We start from the raw sequence: 25,065 nt of genomic DNA on the forward strand, positions 1-25,065 counted from the left end.
TCGATCGCTGATTGCTCGCTGCACAATTTTACACCTAAACCTTCTCTTGCAAATCACTGATTATAGACATACTGTTATATTGCCACGGATCGGGACTGCGATCAACATTCAATCATCTATCTAAAGTTACCAAAGTGGAGAAGTCCAATTTATTAAATAGGATTTGTTAGGGCCCTTTTACACGGGACTAAATTCCAGCCGCCTTCCTCCATTCACAAGCAGGGAGCCGTTCATAAGTGACCGACTGCCTGTTTACATGGAATGATATGGTGTTAACTTTCTGCGTGCAGAAAACTGAAAGACGAACGAGAAGTGAAAGACTTCTTCTTCGCCCTTCAGTTGCGGCATGCACTTACACTGAATGATTCTTTAAGGCCCATTTAGACACAATGATTGTCGCTCAAGCGACTTTTGAGCGATAATTGTTGTCATTTGCAGTCCAAGATGATCGCTCAAGATGAGCGATCACCTGGCGCTGCCAGCGGAGAATGCGGAAGACCAGCTGTTCCCCGCTCCGAGCGCCTGGCTGTTATACAGCTGAGCGCTCGGAGTGGGGGATGCTGAAGACAGGCGGGGTGTTCCTGCTTGTCTTCTGCATCCAGCTGTTCTCTGCTCGGAGCGCCCGGCTGTTATACAGCCGAGCGCTCCGTGCCGGGTATGGAGAACAGAGCTGGACTGCTCTGTTCTTCATACCCCGCCTGTGATCAGCCAGCGGGATACAGCTGAAACAATAGTATCAGCTGTATCCCGCTGTGAATCCCTGATAAGGCTCATTGCTGTCTTTCAGCACGCTGAAAGACAATGATGAGCGACAGCATAACGAAAACTGCACAATGTCCGTGCAGCTACACACAGAGATTATCGCCCAAAAGACGGCTTTGGAACGAATTTTGAGTGATAATCGTTGTGTCTAAATGGGCCTTTAGATTCTCGATGGATCACGGGAATCTGAATGATGATCGTTCCCTATAAAAGCAGCTTTACCTCACTGGGTGTTCTGTATTTTAACAGTGCATAGTTAAAAAAAAAAAAAAGCCCTGATGTAGAGCTCTTTTAGAATAATTGAATAGCGCCATGTAGACCGTTACATTAAATTCCATTCCGGGTTTGTGTTTTATCATTAAACAGCCTTCTCTGTGTTGTTCTAATTTAGACTTATTGACTCTTTGGTCCTTGTAAAAAATTACTTTTCTGAAACTGCACAAAAAGCAATTTGTAAGTGGCTAAACACAACATTCAGGGCGAACGGCTTCTGGAATGAGACATTGGGAAGATTATCTACCTTTTGGTAAATTAGCGCCTTTTATGGTTCCATATACATCATTCTGCTTTATATACTTCGTTATTTAGACACTAAACTTTTGTTGCAAAAATAAAAAGTAAAGGCGGCGATCTTTTTCCAGTGTCCATCTGTTTGTGATCTGCATTTGTAGGACTCCATTCAGCCACGGCTATTCTTTATTCAGACTACCAAGGTCCTCCTAAAAAATTTAAAAGACTGTAAATTTTCGACAACCAATTACTCTTTTTTTTTGCGCGCTTTTTCTTACTTATTCTCCAGCCACAGGTGATGCTATAGCACTTTTTTAGGCCGGGCTCACACAAATGGGTCAGATTCTCCGAGTGTATTTACCTGTGTATAACCGTGGAAGCAAATTGCGTACGGTCGTGTATGTGTTAGTTTTTTTGCATGGATGTGCAGCGTATCAACCATGCGGACAGGTGTAGTACCAGTATAGAGTAGTATCACCGTCCTAGGCTACCCGGGTTAGAGTAGTCAGGCTGGCCAGCAAATCCTTGTTCTTGGTATTCAGGTGAAATACAACAGGTAACAGGAAATTATGGGGAACGTGCTAAGTAATGGTGCTGTCCGAAAGACCGCAGAGCAGATTGTGTGGGAGAGAGAGGGGGAAAATGTGGCAGAGGAGGTGACAAGATGTGGTTTTAATGACAACTGTAACAGAGAGAATCCCGACTACATGCTGACAGTACCTGTTAGCAATGCGCCATATTTGACATGCAAGCATCATTTATGGACTGTTCAACCTCCTTATCAGTGTATATGTCCTGCACACATTCTCACTGACGTGACACAGAAAGACGAGACAGTAGAGAAATAAGCTCAACAACCTGGAAACATCCTTTGATTGCTCAGGTGGCATTTGTGGTGAGAGCTGCATTGAGAGCCTTTAGAGCAGGACACTGCTCTTTTGGCTTGGCTGGTTTTATACTACTTTTTTTGGAAGTAGTATAAACCACTTTAAAAACAAAAACACTTATTCTTGTGGAGGAAGAGCCCAAAAGAACAAGCGGAGGTTGCAGACAGCAGTCTGGATGGAGTGTTGCTCCCCAGACTCTGTCCTGCGTTGTCTGCCCACAAATTCCTTTCTTTATGCCATTTGTATCTGGTCTCCTAGCAACGTGCGTACGAATCTGCATCCAACACAATGTAGTTGTGTGTATGCACTGCAGATTGAACGCATCCATAGATATCAATGGGGCCCATATGTGTGGAATCTGTAGTAAAATAGAGCATGCTGCGATTTTTCTTCCACTCATGGAATCCGCCATTCCTGCCCGCAAATGTGAGCAAAATGGCGAAAGTCAGTGCATTTAATACACAGCATAGTATACGTGCGAAAGGCGTTTGCGGAATCCGCAATTCAAAACCGGCCTTATAGTTAAGCAGTGTTTCCCAAACTTCAGCCCTTATGGCCCCAGGATAAGTCATGTTTTTTAAGATCCTCCTAGTATTGCACAAGTGATATAATTCTTGTCAGACCCTTTGGGCGCTCATGAGGACTGAAGATTGGGAACCACTGAACTAAAGATTGCCCAATGTCATTTTTACCCGAAAAGTGCCTATTGTAGTAAATCCTCTATATTCCGCCTCCCATCTATAGAGATACGTCAGCCACAGCTGCCTATAAACTTCCTTCTGTCTCTCTTCTCAGATTAAACTCCGTGCTTAGAGCAGCAATCCAAGGCACACCAGGCGCCCATAAACCGCCGCTGCCGCCGTAATAAGCGAATGCAGTTAATTCTGCAGTACGCTGAGGTGCCTTAATGCTACATCTGTTATAGGCCCACATATAGAGATGGGGGGGGGGGGGGGTTAGTCCTCCGACAGCCACAGGTAGCCCCTCGTTCTTCTACGTTACATCATAGTAAAATCCCTCGGTGTACATTTAGACAGCAGACTGCTGCGATCTCTTCATTAGGTCCATCTGCTTGCATCAGAGCCGTCTCTTGAAGTTTGTTTGCACTTTTGCGTTTTCAAGGGCGCATGTCATTTTGGCGCTGGGACCCGAGCAGTAGTACTAAGTGGTTTAATTATTGATTGTAATCCCTTGCACCTGAATGCATACATTTTCTGCGATGGCTGACATCTACGTAATCGGAGTCTGAAGGGTCCCCAACCTCTGTTGTTTGCTAAATAATTTATACAGAACATAATCTTTAAGCAGCTGCTGTGAAACTATACACGGGGGTGTAGGAAAGCCGCCACGCTCAAATGAGGAAATGAGTTTGTTTTATGATCACTTTGCCTCTCCCTGTGACTCCCCATCTCGCTGCTCTTCGCATTGCTTGCCACGCTGCGGCTGCTGAGCGTCTTGCCCGTAGGCGTCTCGAAGCACTTACAATGCTGTCATCCCGCTGCCCAACGCTGGTTGATGAGGTTTTTTTTTTTCCCTTAACTCCAAGAAGCTGCCGTCTCCCATTGCGCTTGCTGTAGAACAGGGTTTTATCCTCATCCCTTACAACATACAGTCCTGTCAGTCCTCATAATGATAAATTGGATGTGCCTTCTGAACAATCACAATCGCTTTACCTCTTTGTTCATCGCCGGCGTGTTTATCTGTAGAAATAAAAGCCGTCGGAGCCGCGGACGCCGTCGCTGGATTCTGCTGTTCTTATCACAGGAAATGCATAAACTGTAGTTTAGGTATTTGTAGTAATACGCCGGCTTTGTTCCATGTGGGTGGATGTAAAAATCTTTCCCTTTTTATACTGTCGAAAATAAGAAACTTCCATTTTAGACATTAGTAATTGGGCGGCGGGACTTCTATCCGTTGCGTTAGCTGCTAATTTACATAACAAGCGATGGATCTTTCAATTCTAAAAGCAGTAAGCTGATAGAACGAAGAACTGGATTCGTAGGCTTCTGTTCCTTGACTTAGAAAAAAGTTGCTTTAAGTAATGCCTATAGGACAGAACTAGCATACACTGTCCTACCAGAAGAATGGATTGTGTCTTATTAGCATGTCATGTGTATTAAACCATGCTACATAAGACGCAGACCTCTGGAGGTGTCAGCCATAGTTTGTGACGGGAACTGCAAGCCATTGGATATATGGGTTATGCCGCTACACACAAGCCGTCCATCGCGAGGTGTTATGCATCAGCCCATCTACAAGGGAGAATCGTCATTGGATAGTTGAGCATTGGAAGAACCTTCTATGGAGTGAAGAATCACACTAGTCCATCTTCAAATCAAATGGACGTACCCGGGTGTGGAGGAGCCTGGAGAACACCTTTCGCCCTGAATGTGTTGTGCAAACAGTTAAGTACGGCGGAGGTTCCACTATGGTCTTGGGATGTTTTACGTGATCCGTAGATTGTAATGGCAACGACAATGGACTCGGGTGTACCTTGACATTCTAGAAAATAATGTGCTACTGAAAATGTGACAACACTGGAAATGGTCGGCCATACTTCCAACAAGACAGCGCACTTTGTCACAAATCTAATGCTGTTTAACATTAGTCTGGGGATATGGATGTTCCACGATTGTACTGGCTATACAGAGTCCCAGCCTGAGTCCTACTGAACACCTTTTGAACAAACTCTAATATTGGCTCAGGAAATATGACCATCCTCTTTGAGAGAACTCGCCAGATGTTTGCAGGATGAATGTAGGGAAATAACATGTTTCCCTGAAAATAAGACAGTGTCTTATATTAATTTTTCCTTCAAAAGCGTGAACTTTTTTACATGTATAGCTGCCCGGACACTATTTAGATTGACTTTTTTTTATTACCAGTAACTTTGTGTATTTTTGAAGTAGGGTATATATTTCAAGCATCCTCAGAAATCCTGAAAAATCATGCTGCATTCTCAAAGATCCTGAACTTTTTCATTCGGGCCCACGAGCGTTTAGCTATGCCTCTGAACATGTGTATGCGTATTTGCTGCATATGTTAAATCGCCATAACCTGTATTGGTATATATTATGCACCAAAATCGGACACACTGCGGTTTTATCACGCGCATAATACGCTTGTGAAAAAACACCAGTATTAATGGCCCAATGGAAATCAATGGGCTTTTAGCACCATATGTTACACACGTGACACAGGCCTGTGTGAATGAACCCCTAACATCATTGTCTTCAGTGTAACGTCACAATCTACTTTGATCATGTAACGTGGGCTGTTCTCTGCAGCAGCCGCTTCTTGGCCAACAAACAATATCAGCAATGGAGCTGCAGTTCCCTAGGAAAACAGAGCTCTGTAGGGATATTGTGTTTATTTTATACACTCATTATAAAAAAAATCTCTCCTCTAGAAAAAGTTGTCTGAGTCAAATGAGACTTTATATGTGTGATATCATAGCAAAAGCATCATTAAATGCAGAAAACTGCCCATTTGAAGCACAGCTCTAGTACCCTGTTATGCCGCCCCTAGTATATGGGTGGGCATGGAGGCTCTAGCTGTTGTACCGCCTATAGCTTGGATACAAGATGTGATACAGGTGAGCATGGAGGCTCTAGTACGCTGTTGTACTACATCTAGCCTGGTTACAGGATGTGGCACGGGCGGGCATGGAGGCTCTAGAACCCTGTTGTACTGCCTCTAGCTTGGATACAAGATGTGAAATGGGCGGCATGGAGGCCCTAGTACTCTGTTGTACTGCCTCTAGCTTGGATACAAGATGTGATACGGGTGGGCATGGAGGCCCTAGTACCCTGTTGTACCGCACCTAGCTTGGATACAAGATGTGATACACGCAGGCATGGAAGCTTTAGTACCCTGTTGGGTTGCCTCTAGCTTGGATACAAGATGTGATATGGGTGGGCATGGAGGCTCTAGTACCCTGTTGTACTGCCTCTAGCTTGGATACAAGATGTGATACAGGCGGGCATGGAGGCTCTAGTACCCTGTTGTACCGCCTCTAGCTTGGATACAAGATGTGATATGGGTGGGCATGGAGGCTCTAGTACTCTGTTGTACTGCCTCTATATTGGATACAAGATGTGATACGGGTGGGCATGGAGGCTCTAGTACCCTGTTGTACTGCCTCTATATTGGATACAAGATGTGATACGGGTGGGCATGGAGGCTCTAGTACCCTGTTGGGCTGCCTCTGGCTTGGATACAAGATGTGATACGGGAGGGCATGGAGGCTCTAGTACCCTCTTGTACTGCCTCTATATTGGATACAAGATGTGATACTGGTGGGCATGGAGGTCCTAGTACCCTGTTGGGCTGCCTCTAGCTTGGATACAAGATGTCATACGGTTGGGCATGGAGGCTCTAGTACCCTGTTGTACTGCCTCTGTATTGGATACAAGATGTGATACTGGTGGGCATGGAGGTCCTAGTACCCTGTTGGGCTGCCTCTAGCTTGGATACAAGATGTCATACGGTTGGGCATGGAGGCATGCAGGTATGCAGGTTCCGTATGGTATCCTGCGGCACATCGCTCCACGTTTGCTGTAACTGAGCCTCTAGATTATGCAAACTCATAGGCTGTTGAAGTTTGTATCCCAGATGGTCCCACGCATATTCTATTGGTGAGAAATCTAGCGACCGGGCAGCTACAGAATTGTTCCTATGTTGTGGAGGCATTCCTGTGACCCTTTGTGCATGCGGTGCAAAATGCCTCTTGGAAGACACCCTGAGAGGAACACATGTGGCTGCAGGATGTCCTGAACATATTACTGAACTGTTATTTTTCCTCATACCACTGGTAGGGGTGACTGTCATATGCGATGGCCCCCCTTGACCATCACACTAGCAGGGGAAAGTTTGCTGCTCCACAGCAAAGGCAGGATTGAGGGGCTCACTGCTAGGTCTCCAGACACAAACACAGCCGTTTTCCATGCCAAAACTAAACTTGGGTTTGTTGCTAAAGACAACCCAGTTCCACTGTGTAGCAGTCCAGTATTGTCATTCACGACACCACTACAAACGGAGCTGAGTGTCATAGACAGTACATGTAATTGGGCACCGTAAGACCAAATGTCCTTCAACCAAGCACCTGGAAATGGTTCAGGCAGACACAGGGGTGTAATGATAGTGCCACCTGTCTCTGGATGGTGGACAACGAAATAAGTGGAACTGCTTGTGCTTGTTGGACGATCAGATGATCCTCTCTACTGGTGGTCTGTCGAGGGCATTCTGAGCCTGGTCACCTTGTGTACATTCCCTCATGCATCCTTTGGTCCCAACACCTCCTAACAGTCTAGTCACACCGGCCCAGGTAACAGATGATTCATCGATACGTTCATCTAGCTTCTCATATTCCAATAATGTGCAGTGGATAGTGGTCAACAAGTGGGAAAACAGGTCCATTACACACACGTAGTCTTTGAGAGCCCTTTTTTCAGGCCAAGGATGGCAATACTTTAAGGGCCTCAGGTGGCCCTTTTGTATATCTGCCTGAGATGTAACTGCATGCCAAGTTCTTCGGCAAAACGACAATTGTTTCTATGGTGCTTGATTTTATTTGACAAAGAGTGCATATAGTAAAGCCCATTAAGAGCATAAACACGCTCCGATCATTCTGGTGCTGGCAGGTTATCTTAAGAAGCCCACATTTTCTCCCTGCAGTCTAACCGTTTTGCTCCGACCTTTAGAATAATGTTTATTTCATGCTTACAATGGAACTGACTGCGCATAAAGCCAAGTATCTGGATCACAGTTTATTCAACAAGCTTACATTCTCCATCTGAACCTAAATGTTTGGGCGTCTTACAAGTGGCCGTTCTCGGAGTGCTTATTGGATTTCACGAGTAAGCGCACAAGAGGGCACTTTCAAAGTATTAAGGAAGTCATATTTTTTTCTAGTCCTGACCAATTCAGGTCACTTCAGCTATGTCATGAATTGTTAAATCACTAAGTGAAGCTCGGAAAGAAAAACTATACGGCGGCGTCTAAGGAAAACTGAGTAATGTTCTAAGACTCCCAAACCGTGTAATGTCACTTGGCTACAGAATTCTCCCATTCCATTATCTCCCGCTGCAGTGTTTCCTCTCCACTAACCTCTGATAAAGAGATGGGATTTTGTCTTTACAGAAAATTACCTTTTTGGACAGGAAATTCATATTTTAGCCTTTATCTGACTAGTTGGAAATTACTTTTATCTGTCATTTATCTTTATCTTATTAGTAAGAGAATTATTACCGGCGAGACACAATACGGTTCCCGGCACTCCCCGGCAAACAGCTGTTTTTACTGGGAAAAGCCTAAAAAATGAAGTTGTCAGCACCACTCTCAACTTTTTTTACTCAACGTGTAGGCCTGAGGTCCTGGCTGACCAGCAGATAACCTTCTACTGTATCTTAGAACACCCTACAGTTAAATGACTAAGGATCTGGAGATATAACTTCACTCCTTCCAAAGTTCACGGTGAGCCGGATGCATTACGGACGTTCTGGAGGTGTATATGTAGTAAAGATTCTTCTAGCACCTTCCGGCATAATAGTACGTCAAGAGCCTTGGCTAATGAAAGCTCCATCACTAGGGTGTCAAGGCGATCGTGTGGGCACTGACACTTTGTATAATGGGCAGCCACATTATTACCACAACTGCCGGGGTTGGAGACATTTACGCCATTCTGTGATTCAATATAGTTCTTACCCATGAGGCATAGGTCCCCAGCACGTTCTCTTTTTAAGGCATGCTGGGGTATATTTAGCTAGACTGTAGCAGGTTCTAGTTACCCTGTTTCCCTGAAGAGAAGACGTACCCCGAAAATAAGCCCTGGCATGATTTTTCAGGATTTCCGGGGATGCCTGAAATAAAAATCCTACTCCAAAATTAAGCTCTAGTTACAATAAAAAAAATAAAGTAAATTTAAATACTGGTCAAGTTAGCTATGCAATTAAAGAAGAGGAAAATCGTTTGGAGCAAAAATTAATAAGACCCTGCCTTATTTTCTGGGTAAACAGGCTATTAAGTTTTGCACAGTTTTATACTTTATTCCAGTTTTGTGTGTGTGTGTGTATATATGTATATATATATATATGTGTGTGTGTGTGTGTAATATATAAAATAATGTGTATGTGTGTGTATATATATATATATATATATATATGTGTGATATATATATATTTATAATAATGTGTGTGTGTAATAAATATATATATATTATAGTGTGTGTGTATATACATACAGTTGCCTTTTACAAGCATGATGGGGCCCTGATGGATCGGTTTTCAAACTCATGGCAACAAATCCTGCCGGATCGCATCAGCTTATAGAAGGGTCTGTCCTGTGTACAGTATGTTTTTGACTCTAAGAACAGTGTTGCGGACCACGCTATACTTTCTGTCAAAAACTCTTTAGCCGCTGACTGCAAGCAAATAATGCTAATGTGAACGGAGCCTTGAAGCCCGTACGTGTAATGCCTTAGAAGCCGTCCACAACCTTGGGGAAGAAGCACGGACTCTTTTTGCCTTTGGACTTTAAATTACCAACTTGAGTTGCTTGAGTGAAAACTTGTTTGGCTTCTAAAACGTATTAAAACGCTGAACCGTAGATGGAAAACAATTTGTATTTAATGTCACGTTTATTTAAAGCACAAAGTGTCAAATGCATTTGTTCCTTCGGGATTTGACTATTATGCGCGTCCCGTCAGAAAAATAATACATTTCCTGTCACAGCCGAAAACCTTGTTCACTGTGCTGTGAAAACTTTGCAGAGACGAGATGAACTCCATTAGTCTAATCGTTACTGATCACTTTCCAAACAGTATAAAAATGACTTCGCAGCATAGAGGAATGTGCAAGCAGCGTGTCCTAATGTCACATTTATTAGAAGCTTGACTTTAAAGGATTTGTAGGCCTTCTTCTATGTGTACATATATTCAGCATCAGACCTCTGTGAATGACGCACGTCAGTCTTGAAGAAGGAGGCTTTTTCTGAAATACAAAGGAACTATACGGGTGCGTTCAAAGCTTGCGGAAACATGGTGGATTTTCTACTGTTACTGTACTGCAATGTCAAAACTATAGATTTGCTGTGAAAATTCCGCAACAAAACAGTACAGTGACAGTAGAGAATCTGCAGCGTTTCAACTGCTTAAAAAACGTAGCGTTTACAACACATGGAAACGCGCACTTAAAGTTTGCCTGCTTTGGGTAATCCCTTTTTGTTAGAAGGGAGCTCTAATACTTGCTGTAGCCTATGGGAAAGCTTTGTTACAAGTGTTCAAATACCCTACAGCACTCCCACAGGAGAATTGATGCATTACACAGATCTCATTAAAATCAATGGCAACATAGGGGCAGGTTTACTAATTAGTCTATTACTGTCTATTAGTGTAGACTTAGACTAGATATTAAGGTGTCATATTTATCATATTGCCTCTGCAAAATGATAAATTCAGCATATCTTTAGACTGGTGAATGATAAATGCAGCATGTATTTATACCACCTATTAGTTGGCTTAGTCTTGGCCAAAAATTGCCCAAAATCTGTCATAATTTTTGGTGCAGTGTGTCACTTTTAGGTCATGCCCCTTTCATAAAGCCATGCCCCTTTGTTGCATGAGTTGTAACAAGTGACTTGCAGTGTCTAAAACCCCATGACAATGGTAGCACAAGCCATGTAGGATGGTTTTCGGCGCAATATGTGTCAGAAAACTGTCAGATTTGCAATAGTAAATCTGCCCTATAGTGTGTCTAGATATTAAAGGGGTAATTTAATTACAGGTTAACCTCTTAATGCCCCAGGGCATATATTTACATCCTGGGCATGTGGGGTCTGTATAGAGTGGGTTTTGCAGTTCTAATCAGTGCTCACACTGCTTGTGGCTGTTAACCCTTTAAATGCCACTGTCAATTTTGACAGCTGCATTTAAATGGCCCGATTATGCCCCCCCCCCCCAACCCCCTCAATGAAATTGTGGGGTGCCTTTCAGTTTCCATGGCAGCCAGGGGCCTGCTTCCATGAATGATTGCCTATCAAGGCACAACTTGATAGACTTTTTTATCAAAATGCCATGTGTGAGCGATCGCGAGTTCAAATCCCCCGTGGAGGGCAAAAAAAACCTGTTTTATTAATTATTAGAAAAAATAAAGATATTAAAAGTTTACATATTTTTAATTTTAAAAAAACTAAATAAACAAACAAAAGCATATGTGGTATCGCTGCGTCAATAAAAGTCCAATCTATCGAAGTAACAAACTATTCATCCCACATAGTGAAGGTCGTCAGAAAAAAATACAAAATACGAGAATTGCGCTTTTTTAGGTAACTCTGTCTCCAAGAAAATATTTAATAAAAAGTGATCAAAAAGTCACTTGAGCTACAAAATGCTACCAATAGAAACGACAGCATGTCTGGCAAAAACAAGCCCTCACACAACTATATCGACGCAAAAATAAAGTACACTTTGGTGGCCATTTTAAATAACAATGTCAAAACCTGAACCTGTCTGGAAGGCAGCGGTGGTGCAGATTGGCAAAAACAGGTTGCCGGGGTTCAGTTTGACAATTTGGATGGACAGTTGGAATAATGGCAATAAGTGGAAACGAAGAAGAAGAATTTTGAAAATACCCCTTTAACTGATTAGTGACCAGCCCATAGTGTTTTTACGTCTTGGCGTGCTGGGCTTTAACCCTTTCCAATCCAATTTGTATCTTGATTTTCCTAGGGGGCTTACTCTTTTTCAGCTGTTATACAACGGCTCTATAGGCTGTGTAAAGCCAGTACTGCATGAGGTGACACGTTGGATAGGCTCCAACAGCAGAGAGGCTGGCAATATACAGTAAGAGAATCCTGACGGACGTCTTCCAACATCGGAGCTGTACAGCCTTAAATCATAATGTCTTCAGAGGTCAGACAGTGGATTGGAAAGGGTTAATCCCCTGAGTAAAAATATCCTCTGGGGATTAAAACCCTGCTGGCTCTGGATGTAACAGCTCCATGCTGTCGGTTACCGGTTACTAGAGCTGTCAACCCGGGCCGCATAGAACATGCCGCAATTTGTTTTCCGTGCATGTTTTAACGTGGACAAATCGCGGCTGTCTGCACAGGATTGCGTTTTGTAATGCAATCCTATGCAGGCGAGCACGGGCGGAAATTCTGTGGGAAATCCCGCCGTGGAATTTCCGCCCCGTGTGCAGGAGGCCTATCTTATCAAAAATGTCTATTTTATGTTTGCACATAATTGAGATATTGCAGTTATATTGCAGTTGAAAATGTGAAAAAATGATGATTTTTCCCAATTTTGGCGAAAAGACAATGTCAGAATCACTGGGATATGCAAAACCTTTACGGAGTTATTCTATGTTAAAGTGACACATGTCAGATTTCCAAAATTTGGCTCTGTCACTAAGGGGCAAACAGCCTGGGCCACTAAGGGGTTAAGAAATGTGTCCTGCCTATATAGTAGTAGTATAACTGGATATTAAAATGTTCTACTCTTTAGTCATTTTACTTGATTAGGAAAAACATCTGGTAGAGTCTGTTGTAATCTGACAATATTGCCAGTGGCACATCCTTTGAGAAAACAGTACAACGCTTGTACTAGAAAGACTCTATTTAACGCTACGTAGTACACAGTGTAATTGATTTATTTCATTCCATTACAGCAGCAATACATTTTTCTAAGTATATTGTACATCTAACTTTGTGTTCCTTTGTGTGCATTTCTAATCACTCAGGGATACTCAAGCTGATGGAGTATGGAGAAGAATATGTATTCACTCTTCCCAGTGCCTATGCTCGCTCTATACTCACTGTTCCCTGGGTGGAACTGGGAGGTAAAGTCAATATTGCCTGTGCCAAGACAGGATATACCGCCACGGTTACATTCCACACCAAGCCTTTCTATGGAGGAAAAGTGCACAGGTGCGAGAAGGAACTTTAAGATGCTCATGATCTTTGCTTTTTTCTCACATTGAAGATTCTTACTAGAAATCGTAGATTTGAAGGGGAGCTTCACCTTTCAGGAGTCGCTCAAATGACATTTCAAAGCATAAGAGTGAGGAGCCGGCCGCAAACTGTCACTTTATCAGCATGTACAGTTAGAAATAAGAGTTTGTAGTCAGTTGCTAAAACAGTTTGACAGCATTTTTAATGCATATGTGGCAAATCTCAGTGACAGGAAATGTTTTGATTACTATGTTATATGTTTAATCAGTGAGACAGTGAGGTAGGAGAGCGAAGAAGAGAATGGGGTGTTGTACAGATGTCTATGAGACTGGGGACTAAGTCATTTGGATAGCACTATGTCATGGGAGCTACTCAATAGGGATTCCTATATGGAATAATCCAAGAGCCTAGACTAAAGTCCACGTAGTTAGGAAATATGCCATGAAAATCTCCACTCGTTGGGCAAGACGGTCTACTGAGCTTTGTGTTTTGGACTCTTAAATTCTCTCACAGGGACAGGAAAGGACTTCTTCAAACAAGTTCCACAAAACCGGAAGCCCAGTATTCTCTAAAATGTTATTGGATTCAGAAGTATAAAAGGGGTTTTACTCACCTTTTGGGAGTGACTGAAATGATCACAATTAGAGATGAGCGAGCGTACTCGTTAAGGCAAAATACTCGAACGAGTATTGCCATTTTCGAGTACATGCTCGCTCGTGAGAAAAGATTCGGGAGCAGGCGGGGGTGAGCAGTGAGTTGTGGGAGTGAGCATGGGGGAGCAGGGGAGAGAGGGCGAGAGAGAGATCTTCCCCCATTCCTCCCCACTCTCCCTCGCCGCCCCCCCGAATCTTTTGGCACGAGCGGGCATGTACTTGTAAATGGCAATACTCGTTCCAGTATTTTGCCTTAACGAATATGCTCGCTCATCTCTAATCACAATGTTTCTATATCTCTCATAGAGTATTATGGAGAGTGTTCATGAATGTACCATCACATCTCCTCTACCTTTTTCAGTATTCGTGTGGGACCCGGTAGTCCAAGCCTCCCTGATCAAGCACTTATTGAAATTTGTTCGGTGGACAAACCCCCTTAAGAGTTTTTTTACAGTGCTAAAACAATGAAAACTTTCCCATAGTATTCTTCTTCCTTCACCAAACGTTATAGTCAGTAATGTACAGGCAGGTAGTGTATTTCTGATATCTTGTCAAACTCAGATTCATCCTTCAGATTATGGGACCCAACACTCAAGAGAGCGTTTCCACTTTGCTTTTATGTTTAACCCTTTGCAATCCAATTCTGGTCTCAGGGTTTCCTAGGGGGCTTTCGCTTTCTGCCATTATACAATGGCGCCATCTGCTGGCTAGAGCCAGTCCTGTGGTTTCGGGACATGCTAAAGAGGTCCCCAACAACAGAGCGGCCAGTAATATACAGTAAGAATACCCTGCCGGACGTCTTCCGGCATCGGAGCTGTACAGCCATCAATCAGAATGTCTGAAGACGTCAGACAGTGGATTGGAAAGGGTTAATACCACTTTTGCTGATACTTGGCATTGTACCTGGTAATCTCAGGACAGTGGGCAGATCATTGTGCAACCCTAATCCATGAAGTCCCTGACAAACCGTTAGTGAGCCGATCTTGGTTTTAGAGGAATTTAGGATAAAGAGTGTTGCGACCAGGAGCAGATGTTCTACGCTTTGGTCCAAAGTCTCATCATGTAACCTCCTGATCTTTCTTCCACATATCTTAAGCTTCCAGTAATGATGCTTTCAGCTCTTTAAACTTTTAACAATCATATATTTCCTAGTACTTGCCATTTTAAAAATTGAATTTCAATCCGTTTCTTCCCTAATTTTTTCTTTATATTGAGAACAAACATGCGTTTTTAGCCTTTTTTGCAAAAATATTAGGATTTGAATGGGCAGTTCTAAAAATGTTAATGGATAGGAAAAGGTTAAGGGCAGAAATTTAAGAACAAATGTCTCAGTACATTTTTGGATTCATCCTGGGAGTTCATTTTCCTCCTAGACTAGGAATATTATTGGTTTTTGCCTCATATTGGTTGTTTTCTTGTCTTCTGGAACAGCACTGCATAATACTAGGTTGGACTAGATGTTCTTATGTCTTTTAGTCTTCTTTTTCAACTTTCCGAACTATATTGCTATGATTTACTGAAAAACCGTTTTCCCATTTACTATGTTACTTGTTTGTATCTAGAGTCACAGCTGAGGTGAAGCACAATCCCACCAATGTAATAGTTTGCAAGGCGCAAGGAGAGTGGAATGGGACTCTGGAGTTCACATACAACAGTGGAGAGACCAAAGTCATCGATACTACTAAGCTTTCAGTTATTAGGAAAAAGATTCGACCCTTGAAGAAACAAGGACCTACTGAATCAAGGTAGGTACATTTACCATATCATACAGTATGTGATCTGTAGGGTAAGTCTAATAAAAATAAGTTGTTGTTTTTTTCTGCTGATCTGGAATATTTAGGAAGATAATAACCACAGTAATCTTCCACTAGTCTCAATTTGAAAGCAATATAACCTCTCATTAAATTTAAACATATACATGTGACTTTGTATCGCAAAACTGTACACTATGTAAATTTCATTTAAGGGGTTGTCCAGTTGTAAACTATCAATAGGATAGGTCATCAGTAGTAGATCAGCAGGTGTCTGCCGCCTGGGAATCCCACTGATTAGCTGTGTGCTGGGCTAGTGTGCTTGCAAACTCAGCTGGTTTCTGCAGGAAGCTGACCGCTCCGTATTCACTGCAGTGGCCAGGCTTGGTATTACAGGCAAAGTTCCCGCTGAAGTGAATTAGAACTTTGTAATAGCAAACCTGGCTACTACAGTGAGAACGGAGCTGTCTGCTTCCTGCAAAAAACGACTGACTGCATGAGCATATAAGCCCAGCGAACAGCTGATTTACAGGGATCCTGGGTGACAGATCTCTGCCGATCTACCACGGAGGATGGGCCATCAATAGTTTTCAGTTAGATATCCGCTTTAACATTAGGGCTGGGTTCACACTTCACTTGATCTTCACCTTTAGTGTGATTGCTGTGATTGGTTCTCGAGCGCTGTTTCTGATTGACTGAGCCACAACGCTCGACAACCAATCAGAGCCAGCTCTTCCTGGAAACTGGGATTTGGAACCCCTGACCAGGAAGTTCTAGTTGGAAGCCACAAGCGAGTATGCCGGAGCAGCAGAGGAGTCGTGCGGCGGAGCCAGACAGTGCCTCTTAGGTGATGTATTGTGTTTTTGTTTAGTTTTTTTTTTTTTTTACAGCAGCCAGGGCTTATTTTTGGGGCAGGGCTTATACTTCAAGCCCCAAGAAAATTCCGGCAAAAGAGCACTACAAAGTTGTGCAACTTTGTAGCGACACAAAATCACATTATCATCACCAGAAAGCTTAGCAATATTGCAAAGAACACAGATGCGATATCGCTGCGATTTTCTCGTGGCGATTGCGCTGTCGCCCGTGTTAGAGAGACCTTATACTCAGTCACTCCCCAGTTCCCGCGTTGTTTCCTTTAAAGATAATGCACGGTCTGAAAATCTAACTCTTTTCAACCTGCGGGAACCAGGCAGCGGCTGAGTATAAAAACTACATCCCTCGACTGCCCATCACCTCTCGGAACAGTACTATTACTAGTTTATGATGCGGTGACGAGGTGACAGGTTCACTTTAAAGGCAGCCATAGACATGAAATACATATTTTCATATTCAACAAATGTTATTTTTAAGGAATTGTGGACAATCTATTTCATGAGCTTTAAAGGGGTTGTCCCGCGCCGAAACGGTTTTTTTTTTTTTTTCAACAGCCCCCCCGTTCGGCGCGAGACAAACCCGATGCAGGGACCTAAAAAAAATCCGCACAGCGCTTACCTGAATCCCCGCGCTCCGGTGACTTCTTACTTACCGCTTGAAGATGGCCGCCGGGATCTTCTCCCTCGGTGGACCGCAGCTCTTCTGTGCGGTCCATTGCCGATTCCAGCCTCCTGATTGGCTGGAATCGGCACGTGACGGGGCGGAGCTACATGGAGCCGGCATCCAGCACGAGCGACCCCATTGAAAAAAGAAGAAGACCCGGACTGTGCAAACGCGTCTAATTTGGCCATTAGACGCTGAAAATTAGGCGGCTCCATGGAAATGAGGACGCTAGCAACGGAGCAGGTAAGTGAAAAACGTCTTATAACTTCTGTATGGCTCATAATTAATGCACAATGTACATTACAAAGTGCATTAATATGGCCATACAGAAGTGTATAGACCCACTTGCTTTCGCGGGACAACCCCTTTAAGTTAGCTTTTATATGGGGCGAGTGTAGCCCAGATACTCCCTGCCAAAAGCTAATTTGGACGATAATCATCCTGTGTACATGTGGCCACGAACAGGACACTGAGCGACAAATCGGTCATTTGCCTAAAAACCAAGCTACTCTCGGCCCATGAAAACAGGCAGTTGTTCATCTATGAAGGACTACCAGTTTGCAGTGAATGGAGGCGGGTGGCTGGAGGAGAGCTCCGGCCTGCTCTGCTTCGATTCACAGAACGACTTTCGCTCCTGTGCTTATGTGACTGACAGCCATCCCCCTTGGAGGTACCTTTAGTCATTAGCTTGATAGCAGATCCCACCAAGATTGTATCTATGGCTACCTAGTTCTTGCTTCCTATGTCCTTATTGGGGATACAGAGCTCAGAATCCTCTGCATTGTTGTAGAGTTAAAAGATAAAGTTAAAACTGTCTGCAGCCGCCACTATAGGGAGCTTAAAGGGAACCATTCACATTGAAAATGCAGTCTAAACTGTGGGTAACATGTTATAGAACTGGGTGAGATGAGCTAAATAATATATACAGGGGGTGGACAAAAAATTTGGAAGCACCGTACGAAATGCATGGGATTTTAATCATTAGCACTGAGTTGCCCTTTTGACCCCTGCTTGGCTGAGAGCTTTCCCGCCAAATTTGTGTTTACTTCACCTCTTGCCCTGCTCTGAGTGGTTTTGGAAGCCAGCTAGTAACAGCTGCTAAGTGGCTCAAACCCCTGACCAAGGCAACCTAGTTGCTTTGTCACATTACCGCCACCTAAAATCGATCTCTACATGTCTTATTGAAATATGATTTATAATCCCATGTAAATAAAGGCAAGCATTTTGTACGATGTTTTCATATTTTTGTCCATTCCCTGTAGATTTGTGAGAGAGGGTTCAGTAGAACTAGTAATTTATTTATTTAATCCTCTGCTCATTCTGAGCTCTGGTGTCCAGTGGGCAATCCTATCAGTGATTGACAGCTATCTCTGTATACACACACATAGACTGTGAATCACTAATTTGGCCTGCCCATTGGATTCCTAAGCCCAGAATGAATGAATAAATTACTATTCATATAGAATCATTCCCACAAAGCAATTTATCAATCTTTTCAGCACCTCCAGCTCTATAACATGCCATCCATAGTTCAGACTACATTCTCAAATGTGACACATTTGCTTTAAGGGCTTCCTACATACTATTTGGTCATTGAGTATGATGTATGCATTACACTTGCCCTTGTGGTGTGGATGAGATTGTTATTGTTTAAGTCTAAGGCAGCGGAAATGCAGTCCTAAGCTCTCACTCACAACCTTAAGGTTGTGAGATCAATCCCCACCCACATGGTTCAGGTAGCCGGCTCAAGGTCGACTCAGCCTTCCATCCTTCCGAGGTCGGTAAAATGAGAACCCAGCTTGGTGGGGGGTAATAAATAAATTTACTTGAAAGCGCTGCGGAATATAGTTGGTGCCATACAAATAACAAGATTTATTTATTTATAAGGACTCTAGACATTAAATAAATATATATGAAACCAAAAATAATTCACAGCAAATATTCAGTGTCCTCACTTTATAAACGTCTGCCTGCCACCAGGTGAGCTACCAGGCACATGAGATGATGTCCACACCTCTTGCCTTCTACGTTACAATAAAATAGTGAATGTGTATATAAAAATGTGCAATATCAAAGCAAATGCCTAGCAATGTTTTCTGTGTGGAGTCTTCAGAAATGGGCAGGCCAGAAGGAACCTACGGTATGTTTTGCATTTTCGTACCGCATTATAGAATGAAATATGCTTCCAGCGATTGAATAGTATCAGCAGCAGTTACCAGCAGCCATATTAGTATAGTCAGATGTAAATGAAGAGGGCGCTTGGAGTGTAAATAAAGGGGAACATCGAAGTTACACTTCATAACCTTCCTTTCTTGGAGCAGTGAAGAAGCAGCGGTCGGGGCTTTAGTAACGTAGGTGTTTATGAATGCTTCCCCGTTACCGGATGGTAAACACTGTAATAACTGTAGCATGTATTTTACATCCCCAGCAGAATATATGTGATATGAGACCTATTATCCAAGCGAAATCTAAACATCTGCAATGACTAGTTGGTATAAGCTATGCTGTTACCTCCACATAATGTCATATGGAAACTTGACCGTAGAAATGTCCGGGTGGTGAAACATCTCTTGTTTTCTGAGCCTTTTCTAGTGGGAAGGATACAACAAGGGTGTTATCCTTCCCTACTCTTTAAGAAATGGTAAAACGAAAAACCATAGATTTGCAATCTGTGCATTATTGACTGTCTAGTTTTGACCCAAGGGTCATCCGTACAAAGTGTTAATATCCACTGCTAAGGAAATCCCGCTATCCAACATTCTCCATACTGTGCACTATCCCATTATAGCAGTACCAGGTATATAAATACAAGCAGACCAACCGGCTTGTACTCGAACACTCTTTGTCCATATCGCATAGCCCATATTGTCAATAATAAAATTACTTTTCCAACAGAATTGGTCGTATGGTGAAGTCATGTGCCTGGAGCATGTACAATGCCATATACGTGGTCCATAGCATGGTCTGTGTCACTGTAAGGTGTCTCTACAGCATCTTATTCTCCACTGCTTCTATGGGGGAATACTCTATAATACAGCATGCGATTCCATGTAAAACCTCTGTATGAAGTCCTGGGCACATTGGTGTGTAGCATGGGTGCATAGCTTTCTATGCAATATTGCTAGAGAATTTCACAAAGACTTTTTAGAGAATTTCAAATGCTCCCATATTTTACATATTTTGCAGAGTTTTCACTACTGTCCTGTTTCCCCCATCTTCCCCTCAGGCGTATTTGGGAAAATGTCACCAACGCCCTAAAAGCTGATAATATCGAAGAAGCATCAGAGTACAAACACCAACTGGAAGAAAGACAGAGGGCAGAAGCAAGGCAGAGAGCATCTACTAATATGCCATGGAAGCCAAAGTATTTTATCAAAGAGGCAAGTTTATACTCACTTTACGTATACTATTTATGACTCTTGATTTAAAGGAGTTTTCCAGGCAAAAACTATTGATGACCTTTCCTTACCAACAGTTAATCATAGGGCACCTGCCAATTGGGATTCCTGGTGATTGGCTGATCGCCCGGTCCACTGTCAGTGCAGCGGAGTCGGACATCATCATTGGCGATGACAGCGGTAGAGTCCTAGCTCGCTTCATGGACATTGAAATTCGTTGGGAACTGAGGCAGCTATTACACTTTCGGCACAGCGGGGTCGAACACGGAAGCATAATAGCTACTTCAGCTCCCATTGATTTCATTGGGGTTAAAGCCAGCTTGGACACTTCCACTGGTGTCCCCTATGATGATATCCAGCCTGGCTGCACTGACGGTAGTCTGGGCAATCAGCTCATTGTCCGTAATCATGAGCCGTGGGTCTCTATCCTGAGGATAGGTCATCAATAGTTTTTGCATGAAAAATACCTTTAACCTTGACAAACTTTGTAACTTTTTACCAAAGTTATAGTATAGAACAATATCATGACACTGGATACACTATTGCTTTAAAGTTTATATCCATTCTAAACTTTATGTAGTGTAGCAATCAAGCAATAATAGCTGGAGCATAGGATGTTATTCAGAAGATAATGAGGCAGAGGATGGAGTACTTCTATTATTATCTCACAAGTATATCAGGCTGTGGCGCTCGGATATAAAAGCACCGCTGTGTGAAGCTTCATGAAACATTGTAAACCTGCTCTATTTGTATAAGCAAGAAGCTACTGCATAGTTTACTGCACAGATAATAGACTACTGGTGAACTGTAAGATGATGCAATGGATCACAGCCTCATGCATTCCAGCTTCCTAAAGCAGCCAGTCTGTGCAGTCAGCCTTGACAAATATTTGTAGTTAAAGGGAGAATGAAAGACTATGTTTGGCTGAGCATCCGAATAAGTCAGTTCAAAAGACTTTGCATTGGTTGTTGGCCTGTGCTTAACGGTAGGTTAGTCAAAGGGCAGGGGCTTATTGAAACCATTTAGAAGACCAACAGCAAGATACAATATTCTCTTCAAACATAAAAAGATTGACTTTAATTCTACATATAGTGAATCCATTTTTAAAGGGGTTTTCTGGGCAAATCCTATTGATGACCTATCCTCGGGATGGGTCATTAGTAGTTGATCGCCGAGGACCTACCACTTGGGATCTGATTAGAGATGAGCGAGCGAACTCGCTAAGGCAAACTACTCGAGCGAGTGGTGCCTTATGCGAGTACCTGCCCACTCGTGTCAAAAGATTCGGGTGCCGGCAGGGAGAGCGGTGAGTTGCGGGAGTGAGCAGGGAGGAGCGGGGGGGAGAGAGTGAGAGAGAGATTCCCCCCTCGCTCGAGTAGTTTGCCTTAGCGAGTACGCTCGCTCATCTCTAGATCTGATGCCTTCTATTACACTTTTGACTCGGGGTTGGATGCAGAACTGTAATAGAAAGGCAACAATGGAAATGAAACCCTCTTTGAAGCTTCCAATGACTATGATAGCAGGCCGGTCAATCAGCTGATCGCTGAGGATTCTGAGTGGTAGGTCCTTAGTGATCAGCTAGTAATTCTTTCTTGCCCTTGTGATCTCATTATTACTTTTATGATCTCTCTTGGGAAATTAAAAACAATACCGAATGCTGATTTTCTTACTTATTTTTATCATATGTTCCACATTAGCACGTTAGGCGGAACCTAATCCTTGCATTGAACCATTTGCTAATTATTTTTATTTGGGCTGTACAGTAGAAACAGTTTTTAAACTCTAATGTTAAGATTGGTGGTATGACATAAGTGTTAAACATTTCCATGCATATTATACATAGCTTTCTACACTTTTTTAGTATACATATTAGTTGTTTTTTTATGTTTCATCTCATTTTATGTTTCATCTGTCAATGTATTTTAGGATACTAATGCAGTAGCAAGGCAATAAGGCTAAACATACCCTTTTCACCACTCATACTGGAGCAGTAACCCACAAATCTGTGTTTTATTCTGCCATGGGCCATTGAGTGAGGTCCTTTGCTTCCTTTAGTAAAGAAACCCTCTGACCCCGAGCAAACAAAGATGTCTGTGCTGCTTCTTTGACTACCTCATACACACTGTGCATTAGAATGCATCATTTATCTAAGACACTGCAGTCTGCTCTGATTGGCTAAGGCTGCCCGTGTGAGCAGCACTGGCCAGTCAGAGCAACGTATAGTGTTGTGGACTGCTAATGCATACTAATGCTCAGTGTGGATCAGATAGTTAGAAAAACGGTATGGCCATGTTTGTTTGTCCATACGCAGAGGGTCGCGTTAAGTGTTCCTCAACCCTCCTCCCCCCCCCCCCCCCCCTTCGCTTGGCTCTTGATTGATGGCTCAGTAATGATGCTAAGGAACACTTAAGACATTAATCAAGAACTAAGAAGAGATGTTGAGGAATGCTTACTGAAGAAAGCTTAAGACTACTCACTCATAATGAAAGGCCCATTTGACGGTTCTCATCTAATTTGCATACTGCGCGGCAGAATAAACATTGATTTCTGGGTTACTGCTCCAGTATGAATGACCAGGGAGGTTTGTTTGACCATTATTTTCTGGCAGCTTTCTTGACTTGCTATTTGTTTAGTAGACTAAATTGACTGACCAATGTCCTTTTAGCCTTTTCTTCAAGGTGGATCCAAACTTTTTTCTTTTAATCAGATAATGTTTAGTGAAATTATGATTTTTAATAAAATTAACCCTTCATTTCATGACATTTATACATGCATCAGTGTAAGGACTCGTTCACACGAGTGTAGCGATTTTTGGTTGGCTGTGTCAGGGAGACTGACCGCGGGGCTGTGACCGGACACATGCCAGGGTGCCGGGTTTGTGACAGTGGAGATTGGAGCTGCTGGTGTGCCTCGGACCGGACTGACAAACACCTGTAACACGCTGGGGCGCTGTGCTGGGTGCCTTGGACCAGGACTGGACTTGATCGCAACCTGTGGTGCTTATGCACCGACAGTCACCCACCCCCTGGCCTCCGGTGTCAACTGTAAGGCGACTGTAGTGCTACCTTCCGGCCCCAATGTCTCAGTCCTCGTACCCCGCCGGCTGCCAGAGATTCCTGGCCCCCTCAGGCACTTTCTTCACCCTCCGTCCCGCTGTTAGCTTGCAGCCCACCTCCCCCGCACTGTATCTGTCCCCGTCCACCGCCGGCTGTCAGATCTGTTGACTATAACTCCACCCCCACAATACCAGTTCTCCACCCATAGTTCCAGGTGGAGACAAGATACTCCAGTACTGTGTGTGTGTGTGTAGTTGTTGCATTCAACATGGAAGTGATTAGCTTCTGTGCTTGATTTAATGCTCGTTATACAGTAGAACCAATGTTATAACTGAAAGGTTAATTTGCCCACTTTACCTATATATAGCTATAGGTAGACACTGCAATAGTGAAAGAACAAGGAAGCCGCTCTATGCACCATTACTGCCCCTTGTAAATATATCAAGTCTGTGCTCCGTGTGTTTATTTTCAACCTATGACATAAGCTGTCATCAGTAGGTCTGGCTGAGGAAGATGGGGGTTGGTGTGAGCCACTATTATTCACTTCCACCTTTCTTACTTTTTTTTTCAATTTTTAATGACAAATGTGCCAACACTCAATATACCCATTAACGTTTTTAATGTGTTTCCAAGACCCTCAACTTTGTACCAGGCCAGTTAATTGATGGGTTAAAAAGTTGAAGTCTTAGGAAACTTAATGGCGTTCTCATTTATGTCTTTTCCTCATATTGTAATTAATATGTATATTCCCCATTGTGTATGGAGGATAATGTGAAATCCGTGTAACTTCCCCGTAAATGAGTGTGGTTGTGGGTACAAGAATATTATTTGATACAAACATAAATGGGTGGAGGATCAGCTGTCGATCTCCGTTCGTGACCCCCTCCAGTTCTCATAATGACCGCAGTAGAGCGATGGCTGACCATGAAATGTATAGAGTAATGGAAAACGTGAATCCATCGGGGTGTGAGATTGTGCTGGTGGCATACCTGTAAATGTAGGCCTTGTTATGGCTGCACTTTTGTCTGCTATATAGTATGCTGCTTTCGTTTTCTCTTTGTAGTTGAAAGTGAAAATCCTCTCCAGCTAGACCCATTGGTATGCGGATCTGTCTGGAAGCCGTCTGACATTGTACCGCATCGCAACTTTGATATTTAAATTTGTTTTCCACTTACAGTCAGTCACTTGGTGCATCGGCATCATTATTAGTACTTCCTATTATTATTTCTCATGGAGTGTGCCTGGATTTTATGTACAGTTTATGAATGTATGGCTTTATACTATTCTTATATGTATTAATTTGCTGCGCTCCCATAGGCAGGATTTGCAAAAGGAAAATCGATGAATGCGCTAGGTAAACTGTAAATGGTAATATCCTTTCACTGTCAAGTCATTGCAGCAAGATACCTTTCATTTGTGGTGTAGCGTGAGAGAGAAATAAATTAAATATTACTCCGAATACCAATTCATGCATTATTCATGACTTCAGCATGGACAGTCTTTCATTCCCTCACCGGTATTGATTGAATACCTGAGGAAAAAAAGTTTCTTGAAGTAAAGTGCAA

The 25,065-nt window shown here is 43.0% G+C and overlaps 1 protein-coding gene across 1 annotated transcript in view; it reads left to right on the forward strand.

Moving 5' to 3' along the window:
- The window catches only part of OSBPL10 (oxysterol binding protein like 10), a 361,435-nt gene that overhangs the window by 325,310 nt on the left and 11,060 nt on the right, over positions 1–25,065 (forward strand). Inside the window, exons 9-11 of the mRNA XM_066584791.1 lie at positions 12,896–13,082; positions 15,322–15,504; positions 20,273–20,426. Coding sequence (XP_066440888.1) covers positions 12,896–13,082; positions 15,322–15,504; positions 20,273–20,426 — 524 coding nt within the window. The remainder of the gene's footprint in view (positions 1–12,895; positions 13,083–15,321; positions 15,505–20,272; positions 20,427–25,065) is intronic.

This window comes from Eleutherodactylus coqui, chromosome 12, assembly GCF_035609145.1.
Source record: "Eleutherodactylus coqui strain aEleCoq1 chromosome 12, aEleCoq1.hap1, whole genome shotgun sequence".
In the NCBI taxonomy this organism is placed as follows: Eukaryota; Metazoa; Chordata; class Amphibia; order Anura; family Eleutherodactylidae; genus Eleutherodactylus; species Eleutherodactylus coqui.